This window comes from Diabrotica undecimpunctata, chromosome 9, assembly GCF_040954645.1.
Source record: "Diabrotica undecimpunctata isolate CICGRU chromosome 9, icDiaUnde3, whole genome shotgun sequence".
Taxonomy (NCBI): Eukaryota; Metazoa; Arthropoda; class Insecta; order Coleoptera; family Chrysomelidae; genus Diabrotica; species Diabrotica undecimpunctata.
The window spans coordinates 134,939,941-134,958,439 of record NC_092811.1 but is presented as its reverse complement, the minus strand read 5'-3'; the positions used below and the strand labels follow the sequence as shown (position 1 = coordinate 134,958,439).

The window sequence follows — 18,499 nt, the reverse complement described above, 5'->3', positions numbered from 1 at the left end:
CAAGATTTATAATATCTTTATTTCTCGAGATTCATTAAAGAGGCCATAGTTTAATGATTATTTTCTTGACCTAAACTCCAAATTGATAAAACCCTTTTTGGGTGAAATTTGATATTTGATCTTTGATCAAATGAAAGGCAGATATCGAGCACAGTTTTGTTAATTCAATCTTGTCCAAGTACTTTCGCTTCCTAGAGCATCTTCAGGGGCATTTTGTCAATTTTGGCCTATCCGACAATCAAAAAAATGTCATAAACATAAAATTGTACATAACACTACACTACACAAGGACAAACGGTTTAAAATTATTTAAAATAGGCGAAGCTACATTATGGTGGGCAACAGGAGAGAGACAACAGGTCATTCTCTTTGCTGTGGTAACCATGCATTTTGTCTTTTTTTGGGGGGAAATTAACATGTTAAATTTTTTGGCAGTTATATTAAATTAGTGCAGCATACGTTGTAAATCATTTTCACTTTGAGAGAATAATATTGCGTCGTCTGCATAGCAGATTCTTTTAAGTTGTTTTTCTCCCATTTGGTATCCTTTTTTAGTTTTTACTTTTTTATTATTTCATCCATAATCAGGTTAAACAATAGATGACTCAGGGAATCTCCGAGTCTTATTCCATTGCCAGCTTCAATAGGATCGGTTAGTTTTTCTTCTACTTTTACTTGTATTGTGTTGTTTTGGTAGATATTTTCGATCGTTTTGATTGTTCCTAGAGGTATTTCTCTTGCGTACAGTAAGTGGATAACGTCTTTTAATTTGACGCGGTCAAATGCCTTCTTAAGGTTCATATTAACACGTGTAATAAAATAGATATTTGAAAAGTGATCCAAATTAGGAGACCTTACCCTACGGCCTACACCTCTAAAATCGGTGGGCAATCTTAAATGGACACGAACAACATCAGGCAATTCAGCATTCATCGCACGTGAATTGAGTCAGAAACTTGAGGACGGCTATAGTGGAAAGGGACTTCGCCAGGGCTCTTCACATTCAGAAAGCTCAGCCTGGATAAGCAATCCACCGCTCTACTGGTCGGGGAGAGATTTTATCAAGGCAACTCAGCTGCGAGGAGATCTTCTGCCAACGAGAAGCATCCCTTCAAATCCACCTCATGAAAGACGGTGCCGCAAGGGATGCGAACGTAACGAGAGCCTTAGTCACGTTCTTCAAAAGTGCCCCGCAACACACTGGCGCCGCATAAAGAGACATGATCAGCTCGTGAAGCTTGAGCCGCGAATTAGATGCGCCGACGGGACTCTCAAGATACCTGACCTTGTCGCGCATCTGGGTGAGCAGGTAATTGTCGTGGACGTTGCCGTCAGCTGGGAGGGTCCTGAACCCCTTAGTACAGCCGCTGCCAATAAAACAGCGCTGTACACTGAGCCTCGATTTCTTCAGACCATGCAAACCCGATATCCAGCGAAACAGATTTGCATGGCACCTCTAATCGTTGGTGCTCGCGGAACATGGTGCCAGTCGAATTAGCCCAATGCCTAAAATAAGTCGAAAAAGAGGAAACTGATTTTTTTTTTAGTTTAGACCTGTGTAATTTACAAAATATTTTATAAAGCATAAGTTACAAAATCATGTCGAAAGAAGTTGTTACCATTGCCACGACGTATCAATAATTATATCCAAACATCTAGTTACATACTGGTGTAGTTTTTAATGAATACGCATCGCTTAATTGTTAAAATATTAAACAAATACCAATGGTAAGTTTCCTATCGACTACTTTCTATCACAGAACAAATCGTAAATAAATATAAAGAACCTCGAAAATTGTCATTCAATTAGGCCACTTTGTAGCAACCACCTATTCTAACTCGGCCCAAACAAACGGTAAATATGTACAGATAAAGAAAAAGTACTAGGGATCTGATAATCTTATTATATCTACAACAATCTTGACCTTTTAGTCAATATATGTGTCAGGAAGATGTACAAAACCAAAATTCAAGTTTTGTCCGTTTAAAAAAATCTAACTATAACAATATGTAATTTAACTGTTGCCCAACAGGTTATTATCTAGAACATTGATTCAAAAAGAAAGAAAAAAGGGAAGTTTTACAATAAATGCAAAAACCTCAAAATAGTAATTGAAATACAAGGAACAGTTAATGAAATATTAACAATAAATAGAACCGCTTGGTGATGTATTATGCTTTTCCACATCTTCCAATTTGCTGCACCATTTTCCTAATTTCTGATTTTAAACTTTTTTATATTATATTTAGATTATATTATGTAATTTCTATTAAAACCGTATCAAAAGTAGAAAAGAATTTAGACCAAGAACAACGATATGCAGATAATGAAATCATCATCATCATCTTTGCCTCTACAATCCTCTGTGGATCCTTGCCTGCTGTAAGATCTGTCACCATTCTGTTCGGTTTCTGGCAACGTGTTACCGTCTTCTGATCTCTAGTATCCCTTTTTAGTAGTAGAGTAGATTTTAACTTCTTTCTATAGGTGTTCCTGTTGTTAGCTTTTTAGCAATCATATTGTCGTATTATGTGTTCGGCTGATCTAAGTCGCTGTATTTTAATGAACGGTACGACATCTGGTTCATTAGAGAGTTGGTATAGTTTGAAATAGAATCTTTTGCGCCACTGCCCTTGATAGTTTGTAGCTCCGAATAGTATGCAGAGTATCTTACGCTCGAATATTTCCAGAAGTCTTCCATCCTTCTGCGTTAGAGTCCATGTTTTCGCCCCGTATGTGAGGACCGACCTCAGCAGTGTTTTTTATATAATAATTTTAGTTTTTCTTTGAATATTTCTTGAGTAAAATTATTTTTGAAGTCCATATTATGCCTTATTTATAAGGTTTATTGGTAGTAGTCACTAGCGAGCCAAGGTATGTTAACACGTTCAAAGATATGACTGTCAAATGCTCTTTCCCGTTCCTGATTTGCTATAGGATCCTTAGTAACCAACATGTACTTGCAGATATTACTCAACATCTCGCTTGCTACGCCCTATTATGTCAATATCACCAGCGTATGCTAAGATTTGTATCAATCTATTATAAATAGTACCATCCTCTCTAATTCTCGCATTCTCGGATAAGTTTTTCTGGTATACCAGAAAACACATACAAATCATTCCAGTGTTTTCTATTTTGCGCCACTTTCTTCCAGTTGTGTCCTCCCATCTTCTTCATGTCATCAGCCCAACTCATTTGTGGTCTTATTCTGCTTCTCTTTCCTAACCATGGTCTCCATTGTTGTATTTTTTGGTTCCATCTTTTATCCTTTAGTCGGGCATTGTGTCCTGCCAAGGTCCATTTTAATTTGGCAGCATGTTCTCCTGCTTCTTTTACTTTGGTTTTGCTTCTAATCCATTTGTTTGTTTTTTTTTGCCTATAAGGCTCACCCAGAGCATTGATCTTTCCATCGCTCTTTGTGCTTTTACTATTTTATCCATATTAGACTTGGTGAGTGTCCACGTCTGTGAACCATACGTGAGTATAGGGAGGATATCCTTATCCGTATCACTTAATTCCTCCTCCATCCTTACAGCTTCCTATTCTTGGCTTAAACTGTAAACTCATTTTATTTACATTTGTGTAGAACTTTCCAGTTTCGTTTTGATTTGTTAGCCATTCTATGTTTTTCAACTGCTTTTCTTTAAATTGCCTTTTTTCTTCTATGTAATCTTTTTTCTTCCCTTCTTAGTGTCCGGTATTTCTTCTTTGCCTCCTTGTGCATCTAGCTTGATTTGTCTTTAAGTATGCTCTATTTTTGTTATCTGTTGCTTCTTGGCACTCCTCGTCCAACCATTCGTTTTATCTAACTGGTTTGGTTTTTCCCAATATTTCCAATGCTTTCTCAGTGATTATATTTCTACATTTTGTCCACAATTCCTCCACATTTTCCCCCGCTTCCAGACTCTCTATTTCCTTATCCATTTCACTCATATACTCTCTTGCGACAGTGTCAATGCATAAGAATGAAATGTCGCAGAACATATTAAGACATACACCAGTAAGAAAAAAGTCAAAGGAAAGACATAATTTCATATAGCAGAGGGTGAATCATCAAACGGTCCATAGGAAGCTCAATTGGAAATTCTAAATTGTTGAATTCCTACTTTCCTAATTATTTTGCATCAAAAGTCATGAGAAATTATTTATAGAAGTCTGATAACTAGGTCAATAATAAACTAATAATACCATAGGAGTGTTAACAAAATACGTTTTTTATCGTATTCTTTTGAGTTTTCAATAATCTGGTCTTTACCAGAGAAATAAATAAAATTAAACACATTTGTAGTGAAAATTATTAGTTGAAAATCCTCTATAATATTGCTTTCTTCTCTATTTTATTGTTAAATGAGCAAAGAAAAAGTTATAAGGCCCAAAAGAAAATTTGTTCAAAAATATTTTTGTTTATAACTTTTTTATTTTCAATTTTACGATAAAAAGTAAACAAAAAAAGGTGTAGAAAATTTAATTTGCTACAAATAATGTTTTATGAAATTTTCTGTATGATTGCTAATTTATGAGATAAAGCGCCAAACCCTTTTCCCCCTTATTCCAAGATGGCGGCCGTGGAACAAGGGTGACGACTCCACAAACTTGAACTTAAACATTTAGGAATCGCAATCCCAATATTTTCAAACAAATCCTTTGGATTGTTTTTTAACCTGGAATTGATCTATTAGAATATTTTGCGCTAAATAAAGATCTGGTAATGCTCGCATGATTGCCTGAATAAAATATGGCTGAAAATATCGATAAATCAAATATTGGTAATATCTAACTTCAATGTAAAAGAACGCAACCAGTTATACACATTTTGTACTTCGTATGGCGTGTGGCCTAACTTTGACAACGATACTCTGACAAAAATGTATTATATTTTTGCAACATTTTGGAATGTGTTTAATTCGTACAACAAGTTTAACATTTGTTTTGGATGCAGATTTTAGTCCTCTACAAATAATATCCCATGACTTTGATGTAAAATAATTAGGAAAGCAGGAATTCAACACTTTAGAATTTCCCATTGAGTTTCCTATTTTCCGTTTGAAGTTTCACTACCTGGTATATGGAACAAGTGGAATAAGATGTGAAAACTTTAAAAATTACCTTCTGGGAGAACAAAGCAAAGAACAGATCAGAATGTTGTCAAGTTGCCAAGCTTATGATGAATATGATATCATTTTCAACATTCTTTTTCAATATACTTTTAGTTAAATCTTTTCTTTTTATCCGCAACCTTCTTTCTCTTTTGCACGTTCTGCTTCTTTTTTAAATGTTGATTCTTCAATGTAGGTTGGCAATGACTGTTGGATATTCATCCCTTTTTTGAGCTTTTCTCAAATTAGCTTTTAGATGAGACATATTGTCCATTTTTTATGTTACCTATTACCTAACTAAGTCATTTGTCGTGTGCCAGTACCGTATTTGTCTTATATCTTTCTTTTAATAGTCAGGTACAGAACTTTCAGTGTGTAGTGTATAAATATATACAGGAGTAGTTATTTTGAGAAGTATGCTCTATATATCGAAATATATACTAATGGAAATCTATTAAGACCAAGATTGTTGTCATTTTGAATTACTTACAATTTGATTTTTGATCTTAAACATTATAAACGCACTTTTTGTGGTCGAGTTATCATTGTGTAGAAATATAACACTTATTATAAGGTATCATAATAACATGGAGTACTTACATCAAATATATCTAAACATTTAATAACTTTATGTGAAAACAGGTCGATGAAGATTGTTTTCGCACGGTTTCATAAGTAAAAAATATATCATATTCGTGCGCGGTGAGTACAATGGCATAATTTTATTAAAATGCACTTTTATAGTGGAAAATAAGACAGTCTTTTTTCAGAAAATATGCCAAATAATATGGGGAGTTGACAGTTAATTATATTGACTCATAGAATTGCAAAAATTTTAGTAGCCAGCAACTTCGCCTGACTTAAGGCCCTTTGAAAGAACTCAAAAGAGGGAAAAAAATAAACCTAAACTGGAGCATACTAGTTCGCTTCTGAGGTCAAAAAATCATTTTAATTATATACTAGTTCCCTCCGAAGACCGTATACTAGTAAGTGGATTAAGTATTTAACTAAGCTCTGGGAAAATTAATATCGGCAAAATTAGTACTGTAACTTTTGTATTTTATATAGAAATTATATACAATATTAGCTGTTACATATTTATATACGAGACAGTGGAATTAGATTCTTCTTCTTCAGTGCCTTATCCGGTCCGGATGTTGGCGATCATCAAGGCTATCATGGTTTTGTTGACTGCTCTGCGAAACAGCTCCGCTGAGGTCATCCCAAACCATTGTCGGAGATTTTTCAACCATGAGATACGACGGCGTCCCGGTCCTCTTCTGCCAAATACTTTACCCTGCATAACAAGTTGAAGAATTCGATATTTTTCTTCGTTCCGCATCACGTGGCCGAGGTACTCAAGCTTACGTTGTTTAATTAAATTAAGCACTTCATTTGCTTTTGTCATGCGCTGTAGGACCTCAACGTTGGTGACATGGTCCACATAAGATATTTTTAGTATCCTTCTGTATATCCACATCTCGAAGGCTTCGATTCGTTTTTCAGTGGCTTGCGTCAGTGTCCAGGCTTCAACTCCATATAGTAGCACTGGAAGAACGTAGCACCTCACTATCCGCATCTTGGTTCCCAAACTGAGATCACTGCAGCACAGCAAGGATCTCAACTTAATAAATGTAGACCGTGCCATTTCAATTCTGGATCTAATCTCTTGAGCGTAGTCCCATTGTACGTTGAGGGTAGTTCCGAGGTAAGTGAATCTGTCGACTCTCTGGATCTCTTCGCTACCTGCCATTAGTGCCCCGGGATCTAAATTTGTACGGCTGACAACCATGAATTTAGTTTTCTTAATATTAAGGTTCAGTCCGTATGATACGCTCACAGTTCGCACTCGGTCTAGTAAGGCCTGCAGATCGTTTAGGCTGGTTGCTAGTAACACAGTGTCATCGGCGTAGCGGATATTATAGATGTATTTACCGTTCACTCGGATTCCCATGTCTAGGTTTGTGAGGGCTTCATTAAAAATTTCCTCAGAGTATATATTGAAAAGAGTCGGCGATAGCACACATCCTTGCCTTAATCCTCGCATGTTCTTCACTTGGTCGGTCAGTTGGTCTTCGACCTTGACTTGAGCACGCTGGTTCCAGTATAAATTCATGATGATCCGAATGTCCTTCTCATCCAATCCTACTCTTTGTAGTGCGGTGACCATCTTCTGGTGCTGACAACGGTCAAATGCCTTGGCGTAGTCAATAAAACAAATATAGACATCACAAATGACATCGCGGCATCTCTGAAGTAGGACTTGTAAGGTGAAAAGTGCTTCACGTGTACCCATAGAATTGCGGAATCCGAATTGCATTTCACCGACATTTTCTTCGCATTTCTTGTAAATTCTGGCATGTATGATTTTAAGAAAAATTTTAAGTGCATGACTCATAAGACTGATAGTTCGGAAATCTTCGCACGTTTTCGCAGATCGTTTTTTTTTGGTAGCGTTACAAATGTTGACAATAGCCATTCATCTGGGATATTACCTGAATCGTATATGGCGTTGAACAGTTCAGTTAACTCCTTTGTGCTCACTTCACTCATCACGTTAATAAGTTCAACGGGTATTTCGTCCGGACCTGTAGCCTTACCATTCTTAGACTGTTTTAAAGCAGCCTTTACCTCGCTTTCTAGAATTGACGGCCCTGTCATGCAATTTATTTCCGGAAGGTTGCCGCGGTCGTCCCAGAAAAGTTCTTCGATATATATTTTCCAGGTAACCAACTTCTCATTCACTGTCGTCGCCAGATTATTAAGATTATTAAGGAATTAGATTATTAAGATTATATTCACGTCACTTTTATGGTCCGTATTTTGAAAAATGTTAGTTAATAATTTAGAAATTTTACTAGAAATTTTATTCTAGTTTACTAATTTTGTTAGTTATTTTGATATTAATTCTGTTTTCCAAAGCAATGTTATATAGGAGGCAAGCCAGGGCATCCCCTCGTCTTAGTCCATCCTTTATCTCAAAGGATCGAGAATTTTCTCCTTGCATCCTAACGCTGGCTTTTAAGTTAGACGTTGTCATTATTGTTAATCGGATAAGTTTTTCTGGTACCAAACTCACGCATTTATTGGTATAGTACTGTTCCTTGACACTGTCGTATGCGGCCTTCAATGGGTTTCAATGTTAAATTCTAATGTTTTCTGGAGGATCTGTTTTATTGAATGAATTTAGTCAATTGTTGATTTTTCTGAAGTAAATCAGACCTGGTATTTTCCAACTGTGTAAACTTGTAGCCTTTCGTAGAGAATATTTGCTAGTATTTTGTAAGCAGTTGTTAACATGGTTATACCTCTGTGGAGCTGATTGCCATGATGGGTATGGTCTAATGGTCTCATTTTGCCAGACAAGAAGTAAAAGTTTATGCAGTACTTGTAGCATGGCGTTACCGCCATTCTTATAGAGCTCACTACAAATTTGATCAGTTCCTGGTAAGTTATTATTTTTTAGACTTTTTATGGCTTGGGCAACCTCTTCAGTGGTAGGTGGTCTTTCGTTTGGATTGAATAGATTCCAATCATTTCGATCTGCTACGGTGTTATTTGCTTCTTCGATGTAATTTCCGTTAAATTTTGTGTCGAAAAATTCAACCCGTCGGTTCAAGATTGAGGCCATATCACTTAGGATATTTCCTTCTCCATCCTTACAGCTCCCTGTTCTTGGCTTACACTCATTACTCATTTTCGTATTTTTATATGTGTTAATTTGAATATCTTTTAAAACTTGAAAAACTCTAAAATTTAAACATTTAGGGTGCGGATAAAATTAAATTTAGAATGGAAACTTTCACAGGCATTGGTTGTGTGCTCAAGTGCTGAACTGTTTTTCGCCCACATCTCAAGAGGATAGTCTGCCTTTTCAGAAATATAGTTTGACACCAAGTAGTCAGCAAATTTTTGTACGGCTTGGTGTTGTGCTGGTAATATCTCACTAAAGTCTAAAGCAAAATACGTCTAATGGATCTAAGAAAGGTAGATCAAACATATATCTAAGACATTGCCCGAATTGTTACTGTGACCCTTTTCTGTAGGGTATTAAAATCTGACCGTAGGAGCGAACTAATGTATGCCCACCTAAACCTATGAATTATTATTAAGGGGTAACAAATTATAGGTACAAACCACATAAAGCTCTAAAAAGAGTAACAGAGTCAATAGTAAATCCTGTCAACCCTGTACAGATAAAATATGTAATATAGAAATGTTTTGTGCAACGATATATACTTCTACGATAAAATTTTGAATAAAAACTCAATTTTGAAAACTTAATAATTATTAATTTGGCCATATTTTGCTTACGACACTAAGAAATCGTTATTTTTTGACTAAATCACCCAAAACTAATAATATTTAGAAATGAAGTGTGAAATAATACAATAACTATAATTATTATATAGGTATTTCATACTGATAAATAAATAATGATTTACTAAAAATCCATAAAAATAGATGAATAGTCAAATAAATCTTTTTCTCCAACAAGATTCATTTAAATTATAGACGTTTACATTTACACAACATAATGAAAAAATAAAACAATTTTACTGTAAATCTGTAGGGTATTTTACTCGACAAGTCAGTCAACGTTTGCCGCGCCATCTCTGAGATAATAGACAGATTTACCAGTGCATGAAAGTAGTTCCCGCTAGCAATTCTCCGATCTCGAATAGAATTAAGGATAGGTTGGAGGAGGGTTGAAACAGGTAGCAGCACTTACGACGTAGGGAGCAACCACGAGCACAGAAGTGAGGCCAAAAATATTACAGAAGAGGGCGCAAAAATATGAACATTTTGATCATGAACATTATAAACAATAAAAATAACGTAAAATTGTAGCACTTTTGTATAAAAAAAACAAAAATGTGTACAAAAATTTGGGGAATATAAGAGGAAATAAAATATATAGTAAAATCAAAAATCAGAATATCTTCTTCCTTGGCTTTTCCCTTTTCAGGGAAACACTGAGTCATTGTTCCTGAAGTCTTAGTGTTAGACAAAATTGTCTAAAAAAAAAAGAATTATGGACAAAGATATTAAACGGAACTGGACAGCGCCAGAGTTTAGAGTTCTGGAAGATTAGAGATTTTTTAAATTTACATATACAGTTGTTTTTTGGAGAAAAAGCTTTAAAACAAAACAGCTAAAAACAAAAATTGTTACGATTTTAACACATTTTCCTGTACCAAAAATTATACAAATATGAAAAGTTGTCAACCTTTCGCAGATACGCACCTAATAGAGTTGTGTAATTATTTTTTCTTCGTTTCGAATTTGACTTCTCTGGGTTTTTTTAAAGAACGACTTCTACTAGGAGTGGTGTGTACTTCGGGAATACGCAAACTCGTTGATGAACTTTGTGGATTGAATGGAGATTTAGCAGGAAACTGTTTGGCTACTAGAGGCACCCAACTTTGCGTTTCTAGTCTTCCTAAGGAATCTATAAAAACATTTTATTGGGTTTAACGAACAAAATTACAGTGCTATGAATATAAGAGAAAAAAATATGACAAAGCTTGTCAAAACTCAAGCTAGCTCGATATAAACCGCTTAACATATAAACTCGTGCTTAACTCGGACTTAAAATATTTTTACGCTATACATATAAGGCGCCTACCCGTTTTAACTCGTCTAGCGCTAAATAATGGTTCCCCATTTGATTTATCGATTCTAATTTTAAACTTCTAGCGATCGACTGACGACTAGAATGCATAACGTGCATTAGCTATTGACCTTTCTTCAGAAAGTTCTTTAACTTTGGATGATACTGGGAGTATGACTATGATACGAACATGGTGCGAATTACAGCCAAATGCTCCTGCACCCCTATATTTTCCATTTACTATTGTTTCGGGTATAAATCTTACTGCTACCGACTGGATTATATCGCATTTTTTTAACATTTCGTGGATAATGACCTTATAAATACATTGTAGAAGAAACTAACCTATATGGGGATCAAAACAATAGAGGCAATAGTTGATATCCGGTAATTTATTCGGAACTGAGAGTTTTTTTGGGCCTTATTATTTTGCAAAGCGTAGTCAACAAACCTAAAATACGACAGTATTTGTCTAAATATGCACTGATGACACCTTTTTTTTCACAGTGTACAAGTAATAAACGGTTTAAAGTTGTAAACCAAAACATTCATTTCAGGAATAATGTCAATTTCGACTCAGCAACACATCCTAATCCTAAACTGAACAAAATTTGGCCAGTGTACGAAAAAATATGTGATAAATTTCGTGACACCTGGAAAACACGTAACAGTGGATGAAAACTTATTATTATACAAAAATTAGCTTGAATGGATCCAGTATGTTCCATTAAAAAGAACCCAGATTTGGAATAAAAACCTATCTATTGTGTTAATGAAAAAGTGGTTACGTTTGGAATTTTTTCGTCTACACAGGAATGCAGACCAATTTTGATCCAGCTTACGCAGATCTTTCAGTTTCAGCTCAGATAGTCTAAATATGTTGAAGCCATTACTCAATGAAGGATACTGTTTGACTATGGACAATTTTTATAATTCCCATAACTTGCTGATACTCTTATTTCCAAGGCATGCACAAAAGAAGTTCCAAAAGAATTAAAAAACAAAAAGTTGCGAAAACGTAACATTACAGTATTTCAAAGATGCAAGGTGTGCGATCTTATATGGAAAGATAAAAAGGATATATCATTGATTTCAACTGTCCATTTCAACGCTACCAGTAACAATTTTCCAGGAAAAAGATAAAAAAAGTATTATAAGAAAATTTTCTTTCACCTATTAGATTTTGCTTTGTATTATTTTGCAAAACTAGATTATTAATGGAATAAAACAAAGATGATTTTTATAAATTGATATGAAATTGACTTTATTCGAAAGATAGTCATTTGGCATTATCATTTAAACGTGACTTCTGGCATATGACCGTCATGGCTGGCTCTGACGTAGTTTAATCTATAGGTCCAATTTTTGATCACTTTTTTCAATATTTGTAGCGGTATATCGGCAATAAAATGGAGAATGTTGTCATCCAAGTAGTCAATCGTCTAGCAGTGTTAAATCGCACGATCTTGGAGGTCAATTCATGGTGCGAAACGCGAAACTATGCGATTACCAAACTTTTCTGTCAATATTGTGGCACAAACTGTGTGACATGTTGCGCCATCTTATTAAAACGACAGCTCCTGCACATCATGGTTATTCAATTGGGGAATGAAAAAGGCAGTAATCATGTCTCTAAAGTGGTCATCATAAAGCTAGTTAATAAACTTTTGGAAAACAAATCTACTGAAACTTATTCTGTTATTGATAACAACACACCTATTCAGCAACTTCGTACTGAGCTTGAAACTCTCGAAAAATAATGGAGAAAATGACCTTACGATCAAATATGCGAATGGCTGTCCAAAGATAATGAAATTTGGTTTGTACATTCCCACATCTTTATTTTCTAAAGTCTCCATACAATTACTTCAAAAAGCTGACGAGTCTTTATGTTCTTCGAGTAACGAATCTTCGGAATGTTTATCATTATTCTTTTCTCGGGTTTTTACAGATGAACCTAACGAAACCATTTCTCAAATAATGTGCCCACGTTTGTCTAAAACTCTTAATGACATATCTTTCACACCGGATGCAATTAAACATAATTTATGGAAACTACGCAATAATTCATCACCTGGATTAAACGGACTCATCTCTTTTTTTATTAAACAATCTGTAGCCATCCCTATATCTCTCATACCGAATGCTTATTTTAATCAAGTGATTTCTCCCCTCATTCTGTAAATTGGCTTAGGTTACTCCCATATTTATATAAGGAAATAAACTTGATTTCAATAATTATCGTCCAATCAGCCTGGTTCCTATTGTCGGCAAGGCCATGGAATCGATTATTTCGGAAGCTATGCCTGAGTTTCTTCTTCAAGATAATGTTATCCCTCACCAACAGCATGGTTTTATTAAAGGTCGTTCTTCGATCACAAACTTACTTCATTGTGTAAATGGACATCCCTTAAACTCGGACTTTCTCCGGCACTATGTGATCTCGGTCTGATCACATATTGTCGGTGTGTAAACGTGCAAACTCGAAACTGTTTTTGATCCGTAAATGTTTTGCGCGTATTATCTCTAACCTCTGTTAGTAAACTTTTCTCAGTATACGTTAGACCGATTCTTGAGTTTACCGGGCCAGTGTGGAATCCAGATCTCAGTCACGATAAAATCCTACTTGAAAATATTCAGCGTAAAGCCACAAGAATGGCACACGGCCATGTAAAACCTAATTATGAAGATAGACTATCCATGGCTCATCTCACGACATTCAAGCAGCGACGTCTTCGAGGTGATCTAATTATGTCCTTCCGTAATTTAAAACATAATTTTGGGAACCTAAACACCATATTCACTTTAAATCAAGACGAAAGAGTAAGAGGCCATCGTTACAAATTAAAGAGTGAACAAACTGCAAGGTCCAGGATGAACTTCTTGCCAAATAGAATATTTAATATCTAGAACAATTTGATTCAAGACACCATATCGGCAACTAGTGTTAACATCTTTCAAAATAAACTTGATAGCGCTTTATTTTATTTATAGGATTGTGTTATTTTAGGACCGCATTATTTATTAATTGTTTTACAATTTTTGTATGATGTACTTAATTGTAACTTTATAATTGGTATTAGTTTTATAAGGATATTTTTCTTTGTTTTTTGGGTATAATAGGAGCTCGTTCATTTGCCCTCATTTGTTATATAATAATAATTATTACTGTTTCCATTTTTTTGGATAACACTATGTGAACTATCTGATTACCATCTATTGTGCCAGGTACCAGCCATGTTACTTTATGTTCTCTTGTATGCTTGAGGTTTGTGCTTATGGTGTAACCATTTGTTATTGCTGCTAGGTGGCATAATTGTCTACCATTATCTCGTCGTAAATAGTTTCTCCCCCTGACACTTCCTTAGATTTTGTTTTTTTTTTATCTACTTCAAGTTGCTCATATTGGCTTCTTAGTTTTCTTTTTTTAAATATGACATACAAATCCACAGATAAAAATATTTTGAAAATTAACGGTTAGAAAATAACAATATAACAATTAACATACATATGATTTTAATTTTTAATGATTCTGACAAGGTTTTGAAACTTAAATAATGAAGCTCAAATATTAGTTAATTAAAAATGTGATTTTCATCACAACCACAACCAATAAAATTGTGGATTAATCCCATAAAAACATAATATTTAACATGATGATTCTGGTACTTACTATTTGTGTTTTTCTGCGTTAACTTATAAGCCTGAGATCTAACTAAGCCAGTCGTCCCAGTGTTCACAGCATCCATAGACATACTGCGGCTTTGTGTTTTAGCCCACAGTTTTTCCCTATTACCTCGTTCTCGTCGCTCACTTAGTCCGCTTAAATGCTCATTCAGGGCATAAAGCTTTTGTGTGATATCTTTACCTAAAAAACGTAACATGTTTTAAGTGATTTAAGTGTAACTTACACGAAACTTGTAAAAAAATCTCTAATGGGACAATGAACGAAATTAATCCTAAAAAGGCCCCTGGATACGACCTAATAACCGGAAAAATATTAAAGAATATTTTCAAAAAGACAAAAAAGGCATTAACATAAGTATTTAATGCAATTCTAGTCGACAATTATCTTTCTAACTAATGGAACGTTGTGTAAATGCTCATGATATTATAACCTGGAAAATGTGCCAATAAGTTGACATTCTACAGGCATATAAGTCTTCTACCAATGATATCTAAAAGATTTAAAAAACTTCTCATGAAACGGTTGGAGCCATCCTCACCTAGCGAAACTTAATCCCACAACATCGATTTAGTTTCCTTGGCAGACAAGGAACCATAGAATAAGTTCATCGCTTGAGACAACAAATAAATAAAGATCTGGAGAACAAGAGATATTGCAGTCAAACTTTTTGAACATAACTGAAGCTTTTGCTGGCACACCGCATTTCTATATAAACTCAAGAAAACTCTTCTCCACGATTATTATCTAAAAAACTTACATATTCGACCGTTATTTTGTAGTTAAACAGTACGAAGCCAAATACAAGCTACTAAAAGTTAAATTTTATATGTCCTCTTAAGGCAGCGTTATTGGTCCTGTTTTATATTTGTTACTTACTGCTGACTTACAAAGTACTAGTCTAACCATAGCTGCTACATAAGCTGATAACACGGCTATTCTTGCATCACAGATAAACCCACAGAGCATCACAAAACTTACAATTAATCTGAACAAAATTCAAAAATGACTTACAACATGGAAAATCAGAGCAAATTAAGCAAAATCGTGCCGTAAGACATTCTTGAAACTTGTCCTTTAGTTCAATTAAATAATACTGAACTAACACAAGCAAAATCCACAAAATATCTAGGTATACATTTGGATAGAAGATTGGCGGAAACATTTAACTGGAACAAAACCAAACCTAACACAACCTGGCACAACCTAACTGGATGATTGGCATTGCAACTAACAACAGAAAAGAAAAAATCTTAGAGGATACAGTTATGGGGTACAACCAGTAATTTTAACTTCAAAGATTTTAAAACAAAGTTCTACGAATTATAGTAAATGCTCCGTGGTACTTGCCCCATAAAGTGATAGATAGAGATCCTAAAGTTTTCATTATCAAGGACAAAGTGTGCATTCCAACGTGCTTGCGAGTAAGCTGTTTGACGTTATTTGTGAAGTACGTAGACTAAAGTGGTATAAACAAACAGACTTTCAACAGAACTAGAACCTAGAACATAACTAGATTTCAAGATCAGACTGAAATAGATAATAAGTTATCTTTAAACATTAATTGAATTTATAGTTTGGTAGTATTGAATGTTTGGTTAAAGGAAAAAATTGCGAGATTTGTGGAGTCGTTTGTAATTTGGATCACATTTTTTTTTTTTGGACGTTCAAAAGTATGTATGTATTGCAGTTTATGATCTCTGGCTATTGAATACAGTTCGAAGCCAAATCTCTTCCCACTCATAAGTAATGATTTGTTTTGGAACTTTATTAAATTAAACACGTTAATGAGGGTAAACTCCATTCTCTTAGCTCGGGCATATTTTGACAGATTCATTGTCGGAAACCTACAACACAACAATTCCTACTTCTCAGTATTAATAGCTCAAGTATCCTGCTATTACAGACTTCTTTCTTTAAAAAAAGAAGAATTATTCTAAATAGTCGAAGTGTATACTAAACCCATCAAATTTTGGGTAGTATATATTTAAAAAATATATATTTAGTTGTTATAATTTAACTTAACTATTTATTATATGGTGCAGATAAATAAATATTGATTGTCGGTAATTCGCAAAGTTCTATTTTATTTACTATTTAGTTTGTTTACTATTAATATTGGCTATGAGTACGGGTGCTTGGTTGTATAGTAATTTCCAGCCACTTAACGTCTGTCAAAAAGTAACTAACTTCGCAAAAAAATAAATACTAAATTCACTAGACAGTTCGGACTGGGATTAGCGAACCGAGTTTATACATATGCGAGCTGAACTGTTCGTGGACAATTTGCGAACTTTATATTCGTATAATTTGAACAACGGGAAGAACCGTTTGCGAGTTCTGTTCATTCGTCTCTCGGCAAGAACCACGGCCTGTTGGTTGGGACGAACCCATAGGATATTCGCAGTTCAATTTTTACGGTGTTCGCAGCGATATTGTCTGTTAGTATCGTCGCATCGAGATTGTGTGACGTATTCCTAGTCCCTTTAGTGTATATTTTTGGCGTGAACCCAAGTTTACCATAATGGCACAGTGGTCCGAGAATAAACATATTGAACGTATTGACTTATATCAAAATAAGATGATACTCTAGGAAAAGAAAGACCGTGATCATTTCCAAAAAAAACTCAAAACGTGATGCATGGCGCGAAATTGTTGAGACTGTGGACATGCCATCAGAAGACTGTAAACGGAAATGATAACCCTATTGGCATCCTTTATGCGCGAAAAGAAAAAGGTATCTACAGGGACCGGCGGAACAAGAAAGGGTGCATTGAATAAAACAGAAACTCTTCTTGTTCTTCTTCTTCTTCTTTTTCTTCTTCTTCCTTATAAGCAATTCTGCTTGTTCATTGGCGGATTAATACCTTGTGTCCATTCATTTATACACATCGCCTTTAGTTTTGTTGGGTGGATAGAGTAGCTAGACAGAACTGTTGATGGTCCCAAGCCCGGATAGAGGAGAAGGTGTCTACAGCCACTTTAGCACCCTACTGACAAACTTTAAAAACATACAGCTCATAGAAATAGGATTATGCCTCGGAACAGGAATGATTTCAAAACAGAAAACTGTAACTTTGACTTTGCAAAAGTTGGTTCTAGTTGGTTCGTCACTTTCCATGGATCGTGACGAGTTTGCGATGAGTTCGCCGTAAACCTATTTTCAACGAACTGTTCGCGAACAGCCCTAAATCTACGGCGTTGCCAAAAAGTTATCTATATACCGATATGAAACGTTGTGTATGAATGCCGTACTGTGTCAAATTGCCGAAAATGGGGAAAAAGTTTTCCGAAATAACTGGCGAAATAATGTGGGGAACTAGGACTATATCATCACTAATGATGATGATGATCCTCTTCTTTTTAAGTACTAATTGACCAGGTCTAAGGTATTGTCAAAATCTATAAATACAATACGCGTTTCTAGGGAAAATTATTTTCCCTTTTTGATAATGTTTATAATACAAAGGTTACCCCGTACAAACTTCTTACGGCAGGCAGTCGATCTTTGGCAGAATTTCCATATCGTCATTGACAATCGATAAATTATGCAGAAGGTTTGATATTCGAATTTGATGTTTCTCTCAAATAGGTTGGCGGTACAAATTCCAGATACCGCTACAATATTAACTATTCTATTAAGGGTTGTTGTTTTAGTTTTGCATATAGCCATAAAGACAAAAAATATATAGACTTAAAGTGCTTTATTGCTTTTCAAAATATGTCCCACTAAAACCGATACACTTTTGCATACGTTGAAACCAATTGGTAAAACAATTTTTCCAGTCTTCAATTGACACCAGCAAAATCGCTGTTTTAAAGGCATCGATGGCTTTTTCTCCCGACTGGAATCGCTGATCACGCATTAAATTCTTCATCTTTGGGAACGTGAAGAAGTGGTTGGGACTTGGGTCGGAGCACTTGCATTGTCCTGATGTAGAATGATTCGCCGTTTTGTATTACCTTTTCGGAGTTTCGCGATAACTTCTGTTAAACAAACGGTTACATACCAATTAGAAGTATTCATTCTTTGATTTTCTAAAGCAATTTGTTGCCACATTGATTTTGACACAAAAGTTGCGACCATTTTCTTTGACACA

At 35.0% G+C, this 18,499-nt stretch overlaps 1 protein-coding gene across 1 annotated transcript in view; it reads right to left on the bottom strand.

Moving 5' to 3' along the window:
* Window positions 1-7,888: 7,888 nt before the first annotated feature.
* Window positions 7,889-18,499, bottom strand: part of LOC140450056 (popeye domain-containing protein 1-B-like) — a 34,222-nt gene continuing 23,611 nt past the window's right edge. Inside the window, exons 6-7 of the mRNA XM_072543486.1 lie at window positions 14,388-14,582; window positions 7,889-10,552 (exon numbers count right to left, since the gene is read on the bottom strand). Coding sequence (XP_072399587.1) covers window positions 10,365-10,552; window positions 14,388-14,582 — 383 coding nt within the window. The 3' untranslated portion in view covers window positions 7,889-10,364. The remainder of the gene's footprint in view (window positions 10,553-14,387; window positions 14,583-18,499) is intronic.